This window comes from Apiospora hydei, assembly GCF_038363865.1.
Source record: "Apiospora hydei strain CBS 114990 chromosome Unknown utg000004l_segment0_segment0, whole genome shotgun sequence".
In the NCBI taxonomy this organism is placed as follows: domain Eukaryota; kingdom Fungi; phylum Ascomycota; class Sordariomycetes; order Amphisphaeriales; family Apiosporaceae; genus Apiospora; species Apiospora hydei.
Window position 1 is genome coordinate 3,957,569 of NW_027117363.1, and position 18,418 is coordinate 3,975,986.

At 54.9% G+C, this 18,418-nt stretch overlaps 6 protein-coding genes across 6 annotated transcripts; 2 read left to right on the forward strand and 4 right to left on the reverse strand.

The window, feature by feature from the left end:
* Positions 1-798: 798 nt before the first annotated feature.
* Positions 799-3,004, reverse strand: PG997_003784 (uncharacterized protein; the record flags this gene model as incomplete). Its single annotated transcript, XM_066808099.1, has 3 exons — positions 799-1,017; positions 1,093-2,498; positions 2,560-3,004. 3 exons carry the CDS (start codon positions 3,002-3,004, stop codon positions 799-801), a joined length of 2,070 nt encoding a protein of 689 aa, XP_066671717.1.
* Positions 3,005-4,498: 1,494 nt separating this feature from the next.
* Positions 4,499-6,317, reverse strand: PG997_003785 (uncharacterized protein; the record flags this gene model as incomplete). Its single annotated transcript, XM_066808100.1, has 3 exons — positions 4,499-5,388; positions 5,450-5,639; positions 5,739-6,317. The coding sequence occupies 3 exons, from the start codon at positions 6,315-6,317 to the stop codon at positions 4,499-4,501; spliced, it is 1,659 nt and encodes a 552-aa protein (XP_066671718.1).
* A 742-nt stretch (positions 6,318-7,059) lies between these two features.
* PG997_003786 (uncharacterized protein) lies at positions 7,060-9,338 on the forward strand (the record flags this gene model as incomplete). The annotated part of the gene is made up of 3 exons (XM_066808101.1): positions 7,060-7,347; positions 8,320-9,060; positions 9,132-9,338. 3 exons carry the CDS (start codon positions 7,060-7,062, stop codon positions 9,336-9,338), a joined length of 1,236 nt encoding a protein of 411 aa, XP_066671719.1.
* Positions 9,339-9,523: 185 nt separating this feature from the next.
* On the reverse strand, positions 9,524-10,283 carry PG997_003787 (uncharacterized protein; the record flags this gene model as incomplete). Its single annotated transcript, XM_066808102.1, has 2 exons — positions 9,524-9,661; positions 9,747-10,283. 2 exons carry the CDS (start codon positions 10,281-10,283, stop codon positions 9,524-9,526), a joined length of 675 nt encoding a protein of 224 aa, XP_066671720.1.
* A 3,230-nt stretch (positions 10,284-13,513) lies between these two features.
* On the forward strand, positions 13,514-15,723 carry PG997_003788 (putative UTP-glucose-1-phosphate uridylyltransferase; the record flags this gene model as incomplete). Its single annotated transcript, XM_066808103.1, has 3 exons — positions 13,514-13,615; positions 14,171-14,343; positions 14,433-15,723. The coding sequence occupies 3 exons, from the start codon at positions 13,514-13,516 to the stop codon at positions 15,721-15,723; spliced, it is 1,566 nt and encodes a 521-aa protein (XP_066671721.1).
* Positions 15,724-16,289: 566 nt separating this feature from the next.
* On the reverse strand, positions 16,290-17,651 carry PG997_003789 (PHD-finger domain-containing protein; the record flags this gene model as incomplete). The annotated part of the gene is made up of 1 exon (XM_066808104.1): positions 16,290-17,651. One exon carries the CDS (start codon positions 17,649-17,651, stop codon positions 16,290-16,292), a length of 1,362 nt encoding a protein of 453 aa, XP_066671722.1.
* Positions 17,652-18,418: the final 767 nt, after the last annotated feature.

Sequence of the window (18,418 nt, forward strand, 5' to 3'; positions counted from 1 at the left end):
AAACTTGAGCAAAGTGCAGCATCAACCGGCGTTCACTCATTGGAGTATTCATTATCTCGCATCCCTGGAAACATGCCACTCCCACTTTAGGACATTAATGGCGATTAACAAGTTATCCGATATGCGACCCCTGAGTGTGAGATACTTCCCCTGACTGGGAGACGGAAAGGGTCCGAGTGAATTCGCGAACACAACACTGATGCCATGTCGTTCGTTGCAACAAAAGGCTCACACGTACAGAGGAAATGCAGGCATAAATTGGGCAGCAGATTTGGACAGTGCACACGTATGGCATAGAACATGCCTTCTTGATGTTGTTGATTGTGATCGATCTTGCAGTCAATCATTCGCTGGAACTATTACTACATGTATTTCCCCCACCGTTCGCTCCTTCCTCTCCCATCTTGTCCGTCATCCGACGATGACAAGAGTAGCAACAGCAACAACACGGGGGTATCATGAAATCCCTTTTCGGTCTGGTTTTCTCTCTTCTTGCACCACTCCGGCGACAAGAACGTAGTGTGTATATACATAATATACCTCGACGCCAACAACCCAGGTCATCTTATTTATTCCATACACTGTTTGTACATGTAAGGTCCAGCATGTGTCTCGTAAAAAGGAAAACCCATGGGTTGTAGTGCCAGTCTTCTTCTGAGATACCCTGCCGGTAGATGCTTGTGGTTTCCCCCCAGAACAGAGAGGGATATCGGTCTTGGGGACGATGTTGTCACGTCGCAAGGAAGTAGTTGGTGAGAAGGAATCATACTATGGGAGAAAGTTATTGGAAAGACTCCCTCATTTGACTCCGATAAAGCCGATTCCATTTCGCGCATTGCCCACGGCCTTCTTCAGCGCCTGTTCCTCGACGTCGGTCCATTTGACGCTAAGCTCGTCCCATTTGCTGCCGGGGGTGTTGTACTCTCGCTTGAACTGGCTGTGCATGGTCTGCAGCCGGCTCATCTCGCGGGGTCGCCGCTGCCACTGAAGACGAAGAAGGCGGTGCAGGGTGGTAAACTGTCGTAGATCTGCTTGATGCGAGCGGTGAGGTGTTGTAGAGCGTCGGCCAAGGACGCTGCTTCGTCATCTGACGGAGAGACTGTTGTGGGCGGCGCAAAGGGAGTTGCTGGGCGCGGTTCCGTCGGCCGCGGAGGTTCTGTTCGTATTCCACCAGCCTTGGAGTGCTTCTAGTTCGCGGAAGCGGGCGAACACAAATTCGGAGCCGCCGAAGGGGATTTCTTCCGCCACGGGATCTCCTTGGACGGCGCGGAGGACGCCGGCGACGACCTCTTCGTCTGACTTGCACCCAATGCGGTACGTTGCGGCAGCTCCCGCGCCCTTCATTGGGTCACCCCAGTCGATCATGGTTGACGACTTGCCCGATTTCACGCCGCCCGTGGCATTCGCACCGCCGTTGGCTTTATAATTAGTGCCAGATCGGTTGAGGCGGCGGAACAAGTTTTCGCCCTGGTGATCGTGATTGCCCCAAGATTTGCCCTTCTCGCACTTCTGCTTCACCAGGTCAAGGCAGGCTTTGGCATCCTCGATCGAGTCGTGGCCCGCCGCGCCGCCTTTTTGGATCTCCCGCTTAAGGAATCGTTGGCACAGGAACTTAAGACTGTTCTTCAACGGGGGCCCTCGGTTGTGGGGGTAGAGGAGTGATGTATCCACGATGAAGGGATGGGTGATTTGTAAGGCCTTGAGATCGGACTCGAGAGAATGGCCCACGAGGATCGTCCGAGGATGGAGGATATCCAGTAGCTTCTTTTGTATGTCCTGCAGCGTTGTGGTGACGGGATCAATCATCTCCTTGGTGATACCAGAGAACCTTGTAACATAGTCGACGATAGGCTTGGCAGGCTTGACAAGCTCGTCTAAAACAACGTTTCCGCTCCAATCCACAAGACTTATTCTGGTGAGGGAAAACTCCTTCTCTCCAGTCATGCACATCTCGCAATCCAAAGCGATCACCTCGCGGCCAGCAGTGATAGACCCCTGCTGGATTTCCGACTCCGGAACGTCGCCTTCTGACAGATCCTGAACTCGGGTATGAACCCAGCCTTCCTGGTCCAGGTACTCTTTCCGGCGCTCCTCGTCATCGATGAGTGCCGGGTGTAGGGTATAGCCGTTGGGCACAAAGTCCTCCGGCATAGCCAGAAACTCGGTGATTCTGGTTCTGTCATCTTTCCAGTTGCTTGGTTCCTTGGCAGGTTGTACACCCTTCTTGGCCTTCTCCTCCGGGGATTTCTCCATCGGCGCAGTGAGCATTGTGCCCAGCGGTGAGCGCAAGTTGCCGTACTTCTCGTTGCCGGGCGTCTTCAAGGGCCAAAGGTGCTCAAACATGTCGGCAAAAGGTTGTAATATCTCTGGGAGCTCGTCCTTCTTTAACAAGCGCGGATAGTAGTCGTCAGGAGAGGTAATAGCACGAGGCCTGTCGTCGGAGCCATCGGCGTCCTTGTCGTTATACGTAGCAAAATCCACATTCCGTCTGAACATGGCTTCCTCGAGGCCAGGCACCATGAGCGTGACTATCTTGCGAAACTGGGGCCGCTGTGAGACTGAAACCCATTGGGGGGGCCACGCCGTCGGCGAAGATGTAGAGGATCAGGTTGCGCAGCTGCTCGAGCGAAACCTTGGCTTGCAGCTTGGCATTGTAGTTGAACTTGATGGACGGGTAGTTGGAAGAGTCGGCTTTCGGGATCTTCTTTGCTTTCTTAGAAGGCCGGCTTTTCTTCTGGACCACCTGCCATCCTTCGCCGTCGGCGCCGTCGGCGGTTTCGTCGTGTGGCTTCGCACGCTTGAGGCCGTTGGATTCGGGGGTAGGGGTGGCCGTCGCGGTCTGGGGCTTCAGCTCGGCCTCGACGGATCCGGACAAGGTAGCGGACGAGATGTCGGCACGTGCGACGCTGCCGTTGACGACAGCGGCGTCGGGATTGTTTGCGACGGCCTCCTGCACGATGGCAAGGGCGTTCGCAATATCCTCGGCCGCAGTAGTAGCGTCCATGTTGGGCACTGAGGAGCGTGTGCCGCAGGGAAGTCGGCGGCAAAGGGGCGCGCGACAAGGAAAGCGATGGTCGAAATGGGTATGTCAAGACATACAAAAAAAGATGATGGAGTTTTGCGGTCCAGGCAAAGAATTATTGGACCGTATCGCAGGACAGGGATTATCGTTAGGGACTAGGTGCCTGCCTAGGTTGAGCCTAGCACGCCTAGCAGCCGACAGTTGCATACAATTCTAGGCAACTAGAGGGTGGGCAGTGGGCACTGGAGGGGGACAGCGCTAAAAACAGCTGTCCCACGCTAACTTACAGCGGCTCGCGGCTCTCTGCTTATCACGGTGGGGCTCCTGCCATTTATGTACCTAGGTTAGGTACCTACCTCTTACTTAGGATCAACAATCGGATTGAACTTGAAGTCATTCCCGTCCACGCCCGAGACCCTACAGTAGGGACTTGGTCAATGACCATAACAATCTCTGGGTAGTTATATCTGTTTATTGTCATCATCCAATGATATATCTTGTTGGGGTCCGGTATGAAAAGAGGTGCATGGTTTTGTTCGAACATAACCGTGCCTATGGTGCCGTAGTATATATGCTATACGTGAGAGGAACATCAGAACGTACATCAATACTCATGTTGGGAAACTCCCATATGTCATGTCAATGGCATCAATTGATGGGATCCGCATTGCCTTGCTCACAACATTACTTCCGGTCAAATCCCTACATAAGTTAAATTGTTAGGGAAGCTTGTGGCAACGGCGTTCGACGAACGCGTGAGTTCCACCGAGCAAAATTTCGCCCAGGAAATGGACAGCGTCAGGGGCGAATTGGCCAGAATCCAAGAGGAGCTTCACGAGTGCAAAGACCAGCTTAGAGACGCCGGAAGCCTGTCTCAGGGAGAACGCCCTTGTAGATGATAGCTACGCCAGAGAAGTCCACCTCTTACGGATGGAGGTCGCACAGTTACGGGAGGTTGCGACTCGAGACCACACCCAAGCGTCACACTGCTGTGTAACATCTCGTGAGGGACTGGACATTCTCACAATTAATTTTACGAAGTTCGGTAATCAGGTCAATCAGATCAAAACATTACAGATGGAATCGCAGCTTCTCAAGAGCAGAGTGCAGCGCTTGGAGCCTAACACTTCCCCTGCTGCCAGAATCAGCCTGTGACCATACATTTGACTGGGAAGTGATCGCCATGTAACAGCTTGAAGAGAAACCACTTGACAGATTGGATGGAACAGTAGAGTTTAAGGATGCGTCAGGGGCATTCTCAAGAAAGCGGCCTTAGGGACCTTCCCAAGCGCGCAACAGGGACTCACGCATGTCAGGATCCAAGAAGTGCTAAAAGAGCAGAGGTAATGCGCTTACGTGTCCATAAAATCCAGTATAGCTCAAATTGATACTCATGGCATATTTTGTCATAATTACCAACTTGTCTTCTTGAGGTCGGAAAAAGTAGACTAATTCCTCCTCACAAGAGACTGCTGGTCACCAAACTCTGTGTCCATGATATCCAAAGCAAGACTGGCAAGCTCCTGGACTGGCTTCAGTACAGCGTGTTTGAAGAACAGCTCGGCCTCGAGATCCTGCCCACCCCTTCGCCCAGAGGCTCAACATTCTTTTCTCATCACTACGGCCGGGGATGGTCTCCACGTCTTTCAGCACCTCGACGGCTTCCTGGTAGGGTTGCCATTCCTCCGAGTGTGCCTTGGGTCCCCACCACGCACCCATCATCAGGGCCGCCTGCGCCACTGTTATCGAGTCGGTGGTATCAAATACTTGCTTGAGTCTGCTCTCCATGGGCTCATTGATGCTGCTCTGGGCGGCGCCGGTTGCGTATCCTTGGCCCGTGTTACTAATTAGTTTTCCTACAGCAAGCATCCCCTTAACCCGGAACGGGTGGAACGGCATAGGATATTGGAAGGGGTCACAATTCAGAGCTAGAAAGCAGGAGATGGCCAGGGAGTGCGAGAATTTCCCGAGCTCTGTGAAGTATACGCTGGCCTCGGACAGAACTCGGGGCAGCGGCTCGACGGCGTAGAGCTTGTCCTTGCCGAGGGGCTCGCATTTCTTCCACCGGTTGCCCAACAGCTTCGAGCGCTCAGCAAAGTCCATGTCTGCCAGGGGTTGGGAGCATTCCAAGAATATCTCATCTACTACGTGTTGTAGTGCTCCATTGGTCCTGAAGGATCCGCTAGTCGGGGAGTTGCTGAATATGTTCAGGTCAGGCATCAGACTGAGGCGGTTCAGGTCGAGGTGAGGATAGGCCTGGCAGACCTCATAAACGTCTAGATCATCCTTACACCGTGGACAGCTACACTGGAAGTGGTAGCGCTCCTTCAGTGACCTTTGCCGGTGGCTGCGGTGCAGTTCGCAGGCTGGAACACGTGTGTCAACGTAAGCAATGGAGGAAGACATATAAGACTCCAGACAGCTTACCAATATATGAGATTGTGACTTCTTCGTCCTTTTGAATGGATCGGTACGCTCGAAGTACGGCTTTGCGTCCGATGAACTGCACAAATGCACTTGGCGTACACGAGTGGTTGACCATGGCCAGACCCGGGTGCATATACAGGCCAGTCTGTCCAGCATCCGGGTCGAGACGGCTGAATGAGTTGACTTGCAGCTGGGAGCGGGCATGACCCCGTTAGCAAAAAGAAAGGGAAAAAAGACAGATTCTTGTTGGTCTCTCCCTTAGAACCCGACAGCCCAACAACGTACGTACCTTGCAAGCCGCTTCCAGAGCATTCGCGATGTTCTGGGGGCTGGCCTCGCGCCCGAGATAATGCACAGCCCCCATGGCCTGTAGTTCCAAGTCCCGCCACGACGGGCCCTCGAGCCTCTCGGGTTCCCCGTCGCCACCGTTAGAATGCCGGCGAAAATCTTCGACGTGGCTCTCCAGCCTCAGCCCCGTCGACGACTCCATCTTCTCGGTCAGGAGCAGCATCTGCACCAACGCGCGTACGGGCGTCGGGAGCGGCCGGCCCGCCGCCGCGGTCTGAACGCGCCGGAACACTTTGCATTCCTCCTTATGCACGCGGGCCCAGTCGGCCTTCTGGCAGGCGACGCTGCAGTAGGCGATGGCTTTGCAGCCGGTGCAGAGCCGGGGCTGCGCGCCGGGGGAGGGAAGTAGACAGGAGTTGCACACCAGCGCTTGGGTGGGGGCGTCGGGGATCGCTATGCAGGGCTCCGCGAAGTAGGCGATCGCGTCGCCCGGCTTGAAGGGCTGGGCGGCGCGGAGGTGACGGCCGCCGGGGGAGGACGGCGTGCCGTGAAGGGTTAGGGTGGGAGGAATGGTGGGCATGCTGATCGGAGATGGTGGGGGGATAGCGTGGGGTGGTGAGTGTGCAGAACCTGGGGCCCTCGGTTATGCCTCGATGTTCTTGTTTCTCAAGTAACGGCGTGCAGGCTGTTCCTTGGTTCGATTTTCATAAGTTGTAGGCGCCAGTAGATCAATGAAAGTTGCCCGACGGCCATGAGCTGATGGACAGGTGCAGTTTTGTGCCCCGCCTGTTTTCTGGGGGAAGCATGGACCGAACGACCGGATCGAAGCCTCAGATTCCGATATGCCATCGATCGACATCACATGCGGCAAAGGACGCAGGTCTAGATGGAATGCAAATACCGTTTTCGAAATGGTTACATTGACAGTATCCAACCGAGATCTAGAATGTCTTCGTTGCGTCAATCCAGCTGGCATGGTTGGTTTGGTTTGGTCTGAGCTGTGCCATTCGTGTAAGTAAGTATACTTCACTATAGTAACCCAACTAGCCCGAATATATCTTCCTTCCTCATCCGGTAATAACCCTAGCCCAACTTGCCTGTAAGATAGCATGATGCCCGGGGTGACTCATACAGCCGGGCGCCGTCTTCTGACAGAAATGCTAGTGCTCACCACGCTTGTGTCGCCTGAAACTGAAGCTGAGAAAATGATGTCTATATATACCGGACAGCAAGGTATGTAGGCAGCTGTGTGGATAGAAGTGGCCCGTTGGCTAGTCGATCCATCTCGGTCGAGACACGCAGTCGAAGACAACGACGACAAGATGCCGCTAGAACTTCGAGTGTTTACCTTAGCTGATCTCCCACGCGGGCTGGAGATCGAGAAGCTTGCCTACGCACCCAATCCGTTCACGCCGTTCCTGTTCCCCGGCCCGTTCCCCGAGGAGTCCAAGAAGATGCGGTCTGAGTATTTCATCAAGACCCTCGAGCAGGATACGACGGCGCGACACGTCAAAGTTATCGACACGGAGATCGAGGGCGACGAGAATGAGCAGATGGCCGCTTGGGCCAAGCTGCACGTCTACAAGGAACCGCCCGAGCTGACCCCCCGAGTATTTGGTCCTGGCAGCAACGTCGAGGCCTGCGAGAAGCTATGGGGAGGCATCTTGGCCCAAAGAACTCGACTCGTGGGCGATAAGCCGCATGTCTGTGAGTGACCTCGACTTTTCGTGCTGGGAAGTAGCAGTAGAGGCACAGTGCAACGAGTGTGTAGACAGGAAACAGATCATGACGCACAGTGCATTGTATTACAGAAATGCTGACATGAGTTCGGCCCAAAGACCTGCATATGCTACAGACACATCCGGCGCAGCAAGGCCGAGGAGCAGGGACGATGCTAATCCAATGGGCCCTGGAGCAGGCTCAAGAATTAGGCTTGCCTGTATATCTGGAGGCTTCTCCGGATGGCCACGGTTTGTACCTGAGGAACGGATTCCAAGATGTCGACTTGTTGGAGACTGATCTAAGCCAATGGGGCGCAAAGGACATGCACAGGATCTGGAATATGATGTGGTACCCCAAAGGGCCCTGATTGCATACTTCGTAGGCGATATGGTATTGGAAGATGCATGACCGATATTGTAGCACCGTGGCACGACGGGCTGGCTGTATTTGATTCCAACTGAGTCGATGTACGTATATCGTAGTGGGGCTGAGGCAAGCTCCGGACCGATGAATACATGTTACTGTACATCTTCACAATAGCGGCATCCAATACTTGGGCCTTGCATCTTCCAGCATCCACTCCTCGCAACCGAATTCCGATCATCAAGTTTTGTTACCAATACAGCAGTTCGAGATATCCCAAGCACTGAGTGTATATGCTTGTTGGCGTTTACTGTTGAGCTGGCGCTCGCATCTCATCTTACGAAGCAAATGACGTCATCTGCCTTACGACGCTCGAAACACTCGATAAACGTCTCAAACCTAACAAGCCATAGACTTTCTTTCTCTTCCTTCCCGCCAATGCTATCATCCCTCAAGAGTTGGATCACCATGGAGCCTGCTCAATTGCAACAACAAAGTGCCGACCCCCGGCCCCGCTGCTGACCAACTGGCAAGTCGCCGCCGGCGCGGGTGAGCCCGTCGCCGTGGTCCGAGTGCGCAACCTGCAGGGGACGCTGCCCGTGGGCCGCGACGCCTGGGGCCGGGCCAACAAGGCGCAGCCGGCGCTGCTGTCGACCGAGGTCTCGTTCCAGCAGCCCTTCCACGCCGCCGCCGCCGGTGATAACGTCGCCTCGGGCGACACGGCGCACTACGGCAACCTGAGCAAGCGCCTGCGCGAGGGCCTGGACCAGCTCTCGGCCTCGGCCCAGCCCCCCACGAACCCGGACGCCGTGCGCAAGGCGGACGCGGGCAAGGGCCCCAGCGCCGCCGACGCCTTCGAGATGCTCTGGGTCACCCTGACGGGCCGCGTCGTCGACGGCAGCCGCCGCGCCCTGCCGCTGGACCAGGTCCCCTTCCTCGACGCCGGCAAGCTGCGGTCGCTGACGCTGACCGTGGAGCTGCCCAAGGCGTCGCTGCTGGGCGCCGGCGTCGCGCTCGCCGTCACGGCCTGCTTCAAGACGGGCCTCGGCGAGGAGAAGACCAACCCCTTGCAGTCGTACGCCCGCTCGCTCCGCATCCACGGCCTGCACATCCCCACGCTCATCGGCGTCAACGCCAACGAGCGGCAGGCCAAGCAGATGGTCGTGGCCGATGTGGAGATCGACCGGCTCGATACGACAAAAGACATACATCCCGAGGTGGAGAAGTTGGTTTTCGAGGTAAGTGTTGGCTCGTCCTGGAGAGAGAGAGAAAACAGAACACTTGTAACTGATCCACTTCTACAAACCAGGTCATGGAGGGTTCTTCTTTCGAAACATTAGAGGCACTAGGAACGCTGCTGGCCGACAAGATACTGAACGAGTTCAAGATTGTTGACGAGCCCAAGACTGCCCGCGAGCGAGGCTGGCAAGTCAAGATCAGTCTGGCCAAGCCCATTGCAGTACCATTTGCCGACTGCCCAGCGGTGGAGATCAAGGCAGGAGGTGCATTGCCCTGAGCATCTACGCTTGCTACTTGCTGGTACAATTGCAAATGAATGAAGCGAGTATCTCAGCAGGGTCACTTTTGGTCTAACGGGCGTTTCGCATATTCTATAGCCACTCCAACTCCAAGCTAGTCTAGAAGCATGTCTACCTGTCCGTTCTGTAAACCAGCATAGCAAAGAGGAGACGCCGGAAGTCTCTAAACTTTTCGACACAAGGGAACATCTCCGTTCGTTATCTCGTCAATAAAGGCTGGGTCAGGGTCAAAGAGCATGACATGGAAATGCTCAACGGCATGGACGGATTTTAAGGAGCTCCAGTTCTTGAACCATATGTACTGTTCCATCACAGTCAGCGGCAGATATTAGACACAGAAGTACAGGCATAAAGACAAAGAAGAAGCAAACGGTTGAATAACTTACATTCTCCCTTGGCAGACGTGACCCAAACACGCTGTCTACGTAGTCATTGATCTCCTTCCTTACCACATCGGTGAGATCCAAGGTCTGGGGATCCTCCTCGAGGTCGAACTTTGTCCAGACAACAATGTGCACGATGCGCTTGTCGAGGCCGTAGGGCCAGTCGTTCCAGAGCGTCTTGATGTCCTGCTCGGGGCACTCGAAGGGCCGGCCCTTGGGCGTGATGGGCATCGTCCAGCGCAGGCGCTCGTTCAGCACAAAGTTCATGACGCTGCCGTGCTCGCGCCGCAGCTGCCAGTTGTAGGCCAGGTAGCGCCGCAGGTCCGAGGGCACGCGCTGGAAGCTGCCCAGCCGGTTCGTCGCGACAATGTCCCGCACCTGGGGCCAGGTCAGGAGGCGGTACTGGTCGTCGGGCGTGCCGATGATGCCCCGGTCCTTGGCGCTCAGGTCGCGCAGGAACTCGGGGCAGTCCCGTTCCCGCTCCGACTCCGGGACGTTGACGTGCCAGTAGGGCACCGAGGTGGTTTCTGTGCTCCCCATTTCCCCCTTCCCTTTCGTGCCCAAGGTAGGTTGGTTGATAGGGAAGGTCTATATCCCGGGATAAGCTCGCTTTCTCGGCTTTCTAAGGTTATCGGCTTGCGTTCCCTTTCGGGCATCCAATCAAGAGAGGGGGCTGATTCAAATTCTGAGCCAAACGACTGCTGCAATGCGTGGGGGTATAAATGAGGTTCCGGTCTGTCTCAGTTGGGCGCTCTCAAGGTATCTACAGTACAGCTCATCACTTCCTAAATGCTGCCCATTGATAGGCGAGTCAGCCGCAGCCATCAAGCCACAAGAGGAGGACCTGTGGGGGTCCATTACGGGGGCCTGCAGTCAGCAAAGAGAACAAGCAGCACCCGGCTTTGGCAGGTACCTACAGCTGCGGCTACATATACTTTATCTGTAGCTAATAATAAGTACGAGTTAGCTCTGTCCGGATTTTCCAAACCATAAAGACAATACGATAGCAAGAATGAGTTTTCAGGACAGATTCACTTTGTGAGTCGGGCCCGGCACCCCCATAGTGATAGACAGCAAGACGCAAAAGAGGTAGGTACAAATGCCGATTTGCATTGAAATTACGAGTCAAATCTTGTCTCGCCCACGCAGCCCTGCTGTTCTACGCCATCCCGACTGCACGTGGCAGTGTTTCTCGCTGTTTATTTGCTGCGGCTGAAGTATCGGAATCCAAGGACGCAGAACTATCTATTTAAGGAGACAGAGAAAGAAGAAGAAAAGACACGGCTAGGCTGCCATGCCACAGCATCACATCCGGTTCGTTTGTAAATAGGGGGCGGCGGCCTGACGTTGTCGCATATGGAATTGAGCTCAGCTTCAGCATCCAGCTTGAGCCTCAGCGTGGATCTATAATTCATGTTCACCGATCCGGCGGTGTTGCTGACCATCTTATCTAGGTTAGCCAGGGGCTGGTTTGTTGTACCGGAGTGGGCTCGCCCACGATGCCCACGTATGCTTCATTAACTTGGAAGCCACCCAAGTGGTATTATTCGGTGGAGACGTACCACGCTTCATGTTGAAGCTCAAAGTGACAGGCACCATCCAGTCTCGCAAGTTCCCGCTGGCTGGCGGGCTTTTTGTTCCCTACGTTAGCATTTCTGCATTTTTTGAATGCCGCAAAGCCAGATGCGACATGGGACGTGGTGGAAAGGTCCGGGATCCCTTACCCTGGTGGCCATCTCCAGGGGGGTTATGGAGGGGTTTAATTTGCCGATCTCTCCATGAGATGCGTTGACAAAGCACGTCTTCATCGTACCTAACGGACAGAGATCAACGTGTGCTTCCAGGACATCAGCTCGGAACAGAGGATGCCCGCAGGATCTCGTATCCCTAGGGCAACTTTGAACGCTCCCGATGTTATGTGTGTTGCAGCTTCAGTATTCAATTGCATGCGCCCGCCGCTACGATCCTCACCATCGATGATGGGCGGCATGCAATCTTCCGTAGGTTGACATGGACTTCAATTGTCGAGGGTAGGGTAGGTATACTTGTACCAGCAGACCCTGCCGGGTACGTACCCTTCTATACTTGTAGACCTCACCTGCAGCTATTAGCAGCAGGCGAGAGAGCAGGCGGGATGCAAGCGATCTCCTCCGGTCCTCCCCCTGACCAATCCTACACAGGGTTTCCGACCTTTATTGATATCTCTAGACAACAAACCAGTGGTCAGAGATGAGACTTATTTGGCCCAGGCTCTAAAACGCACAGTCTGCCGATGGCGGTCTAGGGACCCCTGCCAGTGCCACGCCACAAGTTGCAATAGCTGGACCTCCTCAACAGCGCTGTACTTGTACGTGTACAGCTTCTCGGGCGCATTCCACCCAAAGGCGTTTTTCTCATGAGATCTGGACTCTTCCAAGGGCCGGAAATTTGGCCCGGGCCTATTCAGGTCAGGTCGTTAATCAGGTTGTCAGGTACCACGGCCTGGTGGGCATTAATTTGACTTGTAGGAGTATGAGGCTCAGAGGTGTCAATAGAATACATGTAGGTAGTCTCCTGGAGCAACGGCATATTGCTGCGCGAGGTGGCCGAAAGGTAGGTACCGGGCCGTACTTCGATAGCACTTGAGGTGTGTAAAGTTCAGTAGTATGCATCGAGGGCTGTTGCCGTCCAATGTCAATGTATGTAGGCAGGTAGGCAGGCAAGTACTACGTAGAGGCTGAATGGAGTACTTAAGGACAGGCCAGCACTGTGAGTGAAGCTCCTGGCGGGCGTATCGAGTCTGTCCATTCCTGTGAATTCTGCTTCCTCCCTTCCATCATACCGCATTACCGAATTTGTTATTTCGTCATCGCTTGGTAGTTGGGTGCTTCTGGTCGAACGATTTACAAGGTGAGTGCCAAGTGCCTAGCTATTGGATGCTTTCTCCTCTTATTCTGAGTGGTGATGGTGGTGGTGGGTGGGTGATCGCTGCAAGAGCAAGTGCAAGAGCAAGTGCAAGAGCAAGTGCGAGTGCTGCTTGTGTCTTTCTCCTGTGTCGCCCGTTTCCCCTCCTCAAGCGTTGTGTGTGGTACAGGCCCGGCGGTTGTTGAGAGCCAGACAGACACCAGATGGAGGGGCCACAGAGCAGGACGATACCACTACAGGACATCGGACAAGACGAGCAAGCGGTTTGTGCGATGATTGGTGGTTTCCGCGGCCCTGCATGGAGTTTGCTTGTTGTTTGCCGCAGAATTACGTCAACCTGTTCTAAGGAGAGCAGATGAGCCCGCGTCCCCTCCCCCTCCCCTAGAGGTCTAGAGGTCTAGAGGTCTCAGGAAAAATATAGTAGTAGCGCTGGAACAGCAGCAGCAACAAAAGCAGCAGCAGCACTGACAACGTACTGGGGAGTCAAGCTAGGTACCTACCCAGAAAAGACGCGAACGAACGAACGAACAGCGCGGCCAGGAAGGCAGCTCCTTGCTCTCGCTCCTTGCTGCTTGCTCCTTGCTCCTAATCCTAAAGCTTGGGAGTGCCCTCTTTCTACCCCGCCATCTCCTGCATCCCTGTCTGGCCTGTCTGGCCTGTCTGGCCTTGACCAACGTCGTCTTTCCTGTACAACAAAAAGCCAAAAACTTGCGCCAGCTCGACTCTGGACCCGTTCGTACCTTCCTCACTCTCTGTCGACCGACTTCCTCCTTGCTCACTCCGAATCTATAGAGGCCATCATCGATCGTCTTCACTCTGGGAACCGCTCGTGTCTATATACCTCCCTCGACCACTACATCATCACAATGGCCTCGGCTATCAAAAGCGCACTGCCTTCGCACCTGAAGCCCGGCAACGCCAACGACGAGGCTGGTGGCCGTCACCATGGCAAGACTCGATCTCACATGGTAAGTTCACTTCAATTGCTGATTCGCTTCTTTCCCTCGGAGCGTTCTCTACACAGGGCCTCCTGCTACTAGGAGCTCTCGTTCCCTTCCTGTCGTAGCCACGGTGCAACTGCCTCGAGGTGGACAGCTTGACGATCCAGCCAGCACGACCCAGCTGCTTTGTAGCCCAGGGCAACACGGGGGCAACTCCTGTTGCTTCTGGCTCGCAGCCTGTCACGATCGATTCTCCCCTGCCTCAGCTCACGGTTCGCTTCACACTGGACAATAGACACCCCTACACCATTCCTTGTATACACCATCTGCCCATCGAGCCCATTCCCGTCATTGTTCATAAACCAACCAGCTTAAGCTGCATACACATCCACCCGCTTCGACCTTGCCCATAAAATCACACTTAGCCCAGACACAACAGTGTACTGCTGCTGTTCTGTTACAGCACTAGACCCTTTCCCCCCATCGCAAACCACACCGCACCTTCACCTCGTGGCTTTTCTACCCAGCTTTGCTGTCAATTTCCTGGAAATGACCCGCCGACACACTGACACTGGTTGCAAGGCTTTCGAGAATGCCTCGACCAACATCGCCGCCGCGCAAATGCGCAACTCCCTGACGGAGCTTGCCGAGACCGTCAAGGACCCCGAGGAGAAGAAGCTGTTTGAGACCGAGATGGACAACTTCTTCTCGCTCTTCCGCCGCTACTTGAACGAGAAGTCCAAGGGCAATGCTGTGTATGTATTAATTGCTGTGCCCACCCCTCTTTGAATGCCCCCACGCACCCAAGTGAGAGCCAGCTGCTAATTTGTGTCTGCTTTACTAGCGACTGGGACCGCATTGCCCCTCCTGCCCAAGGCCAGGTCGTTGACTACGAGGATCTTGCGAACTCCGAGTCGGTTAACTTCCTGAACAAGCTCGCTGTCCTGAAGCTCAATGGTGGTCTGGGTACCTCCATGGGCTGTGTCGGCCCCAAGTCCGTCATCGAGGTCCGTGATGGCATGTCCTTCTTGGATCTCTCCGTCCGCCAGGTCGAGTACCTGAACCGAACCTACGACACCAACGTTCCCTTCATTCTGATGAACTCTTTCAACACCAACGATGACACAGCTGCCATTATCAAGAAGTACGAGGGCCACAATGTCGATATCATGACCTTCAACCAGTCTCGGTACCCCAGAATCCTCAAGGACTCGCTCCTGCCTGCCCCCAAGAGCTTCGACTCTGCTGTATCTGACTGGTACCCCCCTGGCCACGGTGACGTCTTCGAGTCCCTCTACAACTCGGGCGTTCTTGAGAAGCTCATTGAGCGCGGCATCGAGATCATCTTCCTGTCCAACGTTGACAACCTGGGAGCCGTTGTCGATCTGCGCATTCTGCAGCACATGATCGAGTCCGAGTCCGAGTACGTCATGGAGTTGACCAACAAGACCAAGGCCGATGTCAAGGGTGGTACCATCATCGACTACGAGGGCTCCGTCCGCCTGCTCGAAATTGCTCAGGTTCCCAAGGAGCACGTCAACGAGTTCAAGTCGATTAAGAAGTTCAAGTACTTCAACACCAACAACATCTGGATGAACGTCAAGGCCATTAAGCGTGTCGTTGAGAACGATGAGCTTGAGATGGAAATCATCCCCAACGGCAAGACTATCCCTGGCGACAAGAAGGGCGAGTCCGACATCTCAGTTATCCAGCTCGAGACCGCTGTTGGTGCTGCCATCCGCCATTTCCGAAACGCTCACGGTGTCAACGTTCCCCGTCGTCGTTTCCTGCCCGTCAAGACCTGCTCCGATCTCATGCTCGTGAAGTCGGATCTGTACGCCCTGAAGCATGGTCAGCTCCAAATGAGCGCCAGCCGATTCGGCGATGCTCCTCTGATCAAGCTTGGTGGTGATTTCAAGAAGGTGTCCGACTTCCAGAAGCGTATCGCCTCCATCCCCAAGATTGTCGAGCTCGACCATCTTACCATTACTGGTAATGTCAACCTTGGCCGTGGTGTCGTTCTCAAGGGTACTGTCATCATCGTCGCGACCGAAGGCTCGACAATTGACATTCCTCCGGGATCCATTCTGGAGAACGTGGTCGTCCAGGGTAGCTTGCGTCTGCTCGAGCATTAAACGCTCGATGGCTAGCATTTTGGGGCTTCTCGCGTTTCTCACCTGTTCTTGACCCTTACTGGCATTTTAATAATGAAGTCATGCAATCACACCGCGCCCAGGGATGAGTTGTTGCTCCAAGCTAGGGACCACGACCTAGAGAGGTTGGCAGCGTCATTATCTCCTGGGGGAGCTGAACTGATAGCCGATGCGGCGTGGCTCTCGATGGGATAGACGATAACCACCCAAGAGTAGTAATAGCAATAGGCTATATCCTATATACACAAATGATTCCCGAGGCCTTGCTGCTTACCTCACGTGACAAACCCGCCAACTCAATATGATCAAATGTACTACGTATGAATCGATCGAGTCTCGCGGAGCACTCGAATCTCCGTTGGTATTGATCAGCACGTCCAGTTTAGTTGTCAAATGCTGCATGTATCGTTGATTTTGATGCAATTTTGCAAGCAATATGATTCTCGGCTAGGGGGTATCTTGGTCTTCGTAACTCATACATGATGTATATACACAACGGGTCAGTCCTAGCTACCACAGCGTGCCTGTGCCCAAGCTGAAATCGCACGTCACTTTCCCTTCTTACGCAAAGCCTCGGTGCATTCCGGGCAGAACCAGCGTCCCTGGGGCTCGCTCTTGAGGCCGACGCAGGTCCAATGGAACCATTCGTAAGGGCAGTCGGGGTTGTCGCAAGCCACCATATCGCCGTACGACACGTGCTGGCAAAGACAGTATTTCTTGCCCTCGTCGTCCTCGTCGTCGTCCGAGCCGCCGCTGGCCTCCTCGTCGCCGCTCTCGTGGTCTGCCATCTCTTCGTCTCCGTCTGCATCCGGCGGCGCGTGCTTTGAGCGCTTGCCAGGCGCATGCGATGTGGTGGCTGACGCGGGCGCCGGTGTGCCGCTGCCTGCCCTGGAGGCTGCGCCGCGCGAGCTCTGCACCGAGTCGGCATCGGACAGCTCGCTGTCTGCCGTCGAGGTGGGCGATCCCTTAGAGCGCCCCGCCTGCTTGACGCGGTTGAGGCCCGATTTGGCGTTGGCGGGCTTCTTACGCCCTGCCGCGCCGCTGGGCGTTCCCTTCCGGATGCCAGCCTTGTGCGCCTTTGGCCCTATGCTGCCTGCTCTACTCGATATACCGGGTGTTCCAGCCTTCGGTGTCCCAGGCCCCAGCGAAGAGTGCCGCGCCAACCCGCTCGACGCCGAAGGAGCGCTGCCGAGACTGCTGTTCGTCCTGGGTCCCCTCTTAGGAACACCGCTCCCCGGACCAGCTGACATCTCGCGCTCTTTCCTATTAAGAATGATGCTTGCAGCAGGCGTAGCCGGAGCCGAACTTGAGCCGTGTGCTTGCAACTGGGTCGTCCGCAACTGCATATTCGGCGCGCGTGACCCCGACTGTGTCCCGCCGTTGGTGCCCGGGTTTAATGGCTGTGCGGCAGCGGTAGATGGGAATCTGGTGTTGGGAATGCTGTGGTTCGCTGCACTCGGACGCAGGAGCGATGGCACCTCATCGGGATCCGTGAAGCCTGGCTCGCCGCGATCGTATAAGAGTTTGATTTGACCGTCAAGGTGGCGCAGGTGCTTGTCCATCAAGTTTTGCAGCTTGCTGGCCAAAGCGATCTTCTCGGTTGCCAGCTTATCGGCCTTGACATAATTCTCGCGGATCGTGCTGCGTAGGAAGTCCTCGCGCGGGTTCGGCTGAGCGCTGGAATGGGAGCGGATGAATTTCTGTATTTTGTTGTCGCTCTCCTCAATGTTCTTGACGCAGTCGTGGTAGACTCGGTCCTTGTCCTGTATCTCGTCCTGCAGGAAGCGGATTTCTTCGTGAAGGTTGGAGGTGCGGTGGACCCAGTCGTCGAGGATGACGGCCGGGTCTTGGGCCTCGACCGAAGGGGCCATCTTGTGGACGAAGTCGATCGAGAGGTCGTCTCTAGGCATTGCTGTTAACCTGGACCTATCCGGCAGGGTCGCTGAAAGCAATAGATAGGCTTGTAGGCGGCAAGAACAAAGAGCATGGGAAGCGAGCCCGGCTTGATTCTCGCACCAGAAATAGTGTTCTATCGTCTGACGAGCTGAGAAGTATTATGGGAGGGCACGAGTACAGAGGACTTGGTAGTTCAGGGAGCGATAGAGAGGATGGGCCGAAGGTAGGCAGGTATATATGTATGATGTATGTAGTGTAGTGTATGTAGTTATTGTGCAATGGCCAAGCTGAGTACTGCGCATGCACATAGACATAACCATCTACATGGGCGTATGGTATAGCATAGCATAGGAGGCAAGCGGGTACGACAGGCACTGGACCAAACGAAGGCAACAAGGCAAAGAACGAGACGACAACGTATGAGCAGTAATGGCTCACCTTCCAGGCCCCCGGGAATTTGTTGACGAAGAGACGCGAGAGTGACTAGGCGAGAGACGAAAAGAGAGAAGATGGAAAAGAGACGGTTGATGGATTTCCGCAAGGGTCGTTCCGCGTTGGGGCTGAAGGTCTGGTCTGGTCTGGTCTGGTCTGGCAAGGTGACAAGGGCAGAGCAGGGAAAAAGATGAAGGAGTAAAATGGTGTGGTGTGATGTTTGGTCTGCTCAATCAGCCGTCCTTTTTTTCCAGTGAAGGATGGGGCGCGGCGAAGATGCGATTCGAGAGTGGAGTTGGATTTGCTGGATTGATTGATGGGTAGGGAAGCACATAACTTGGGCAAGTAA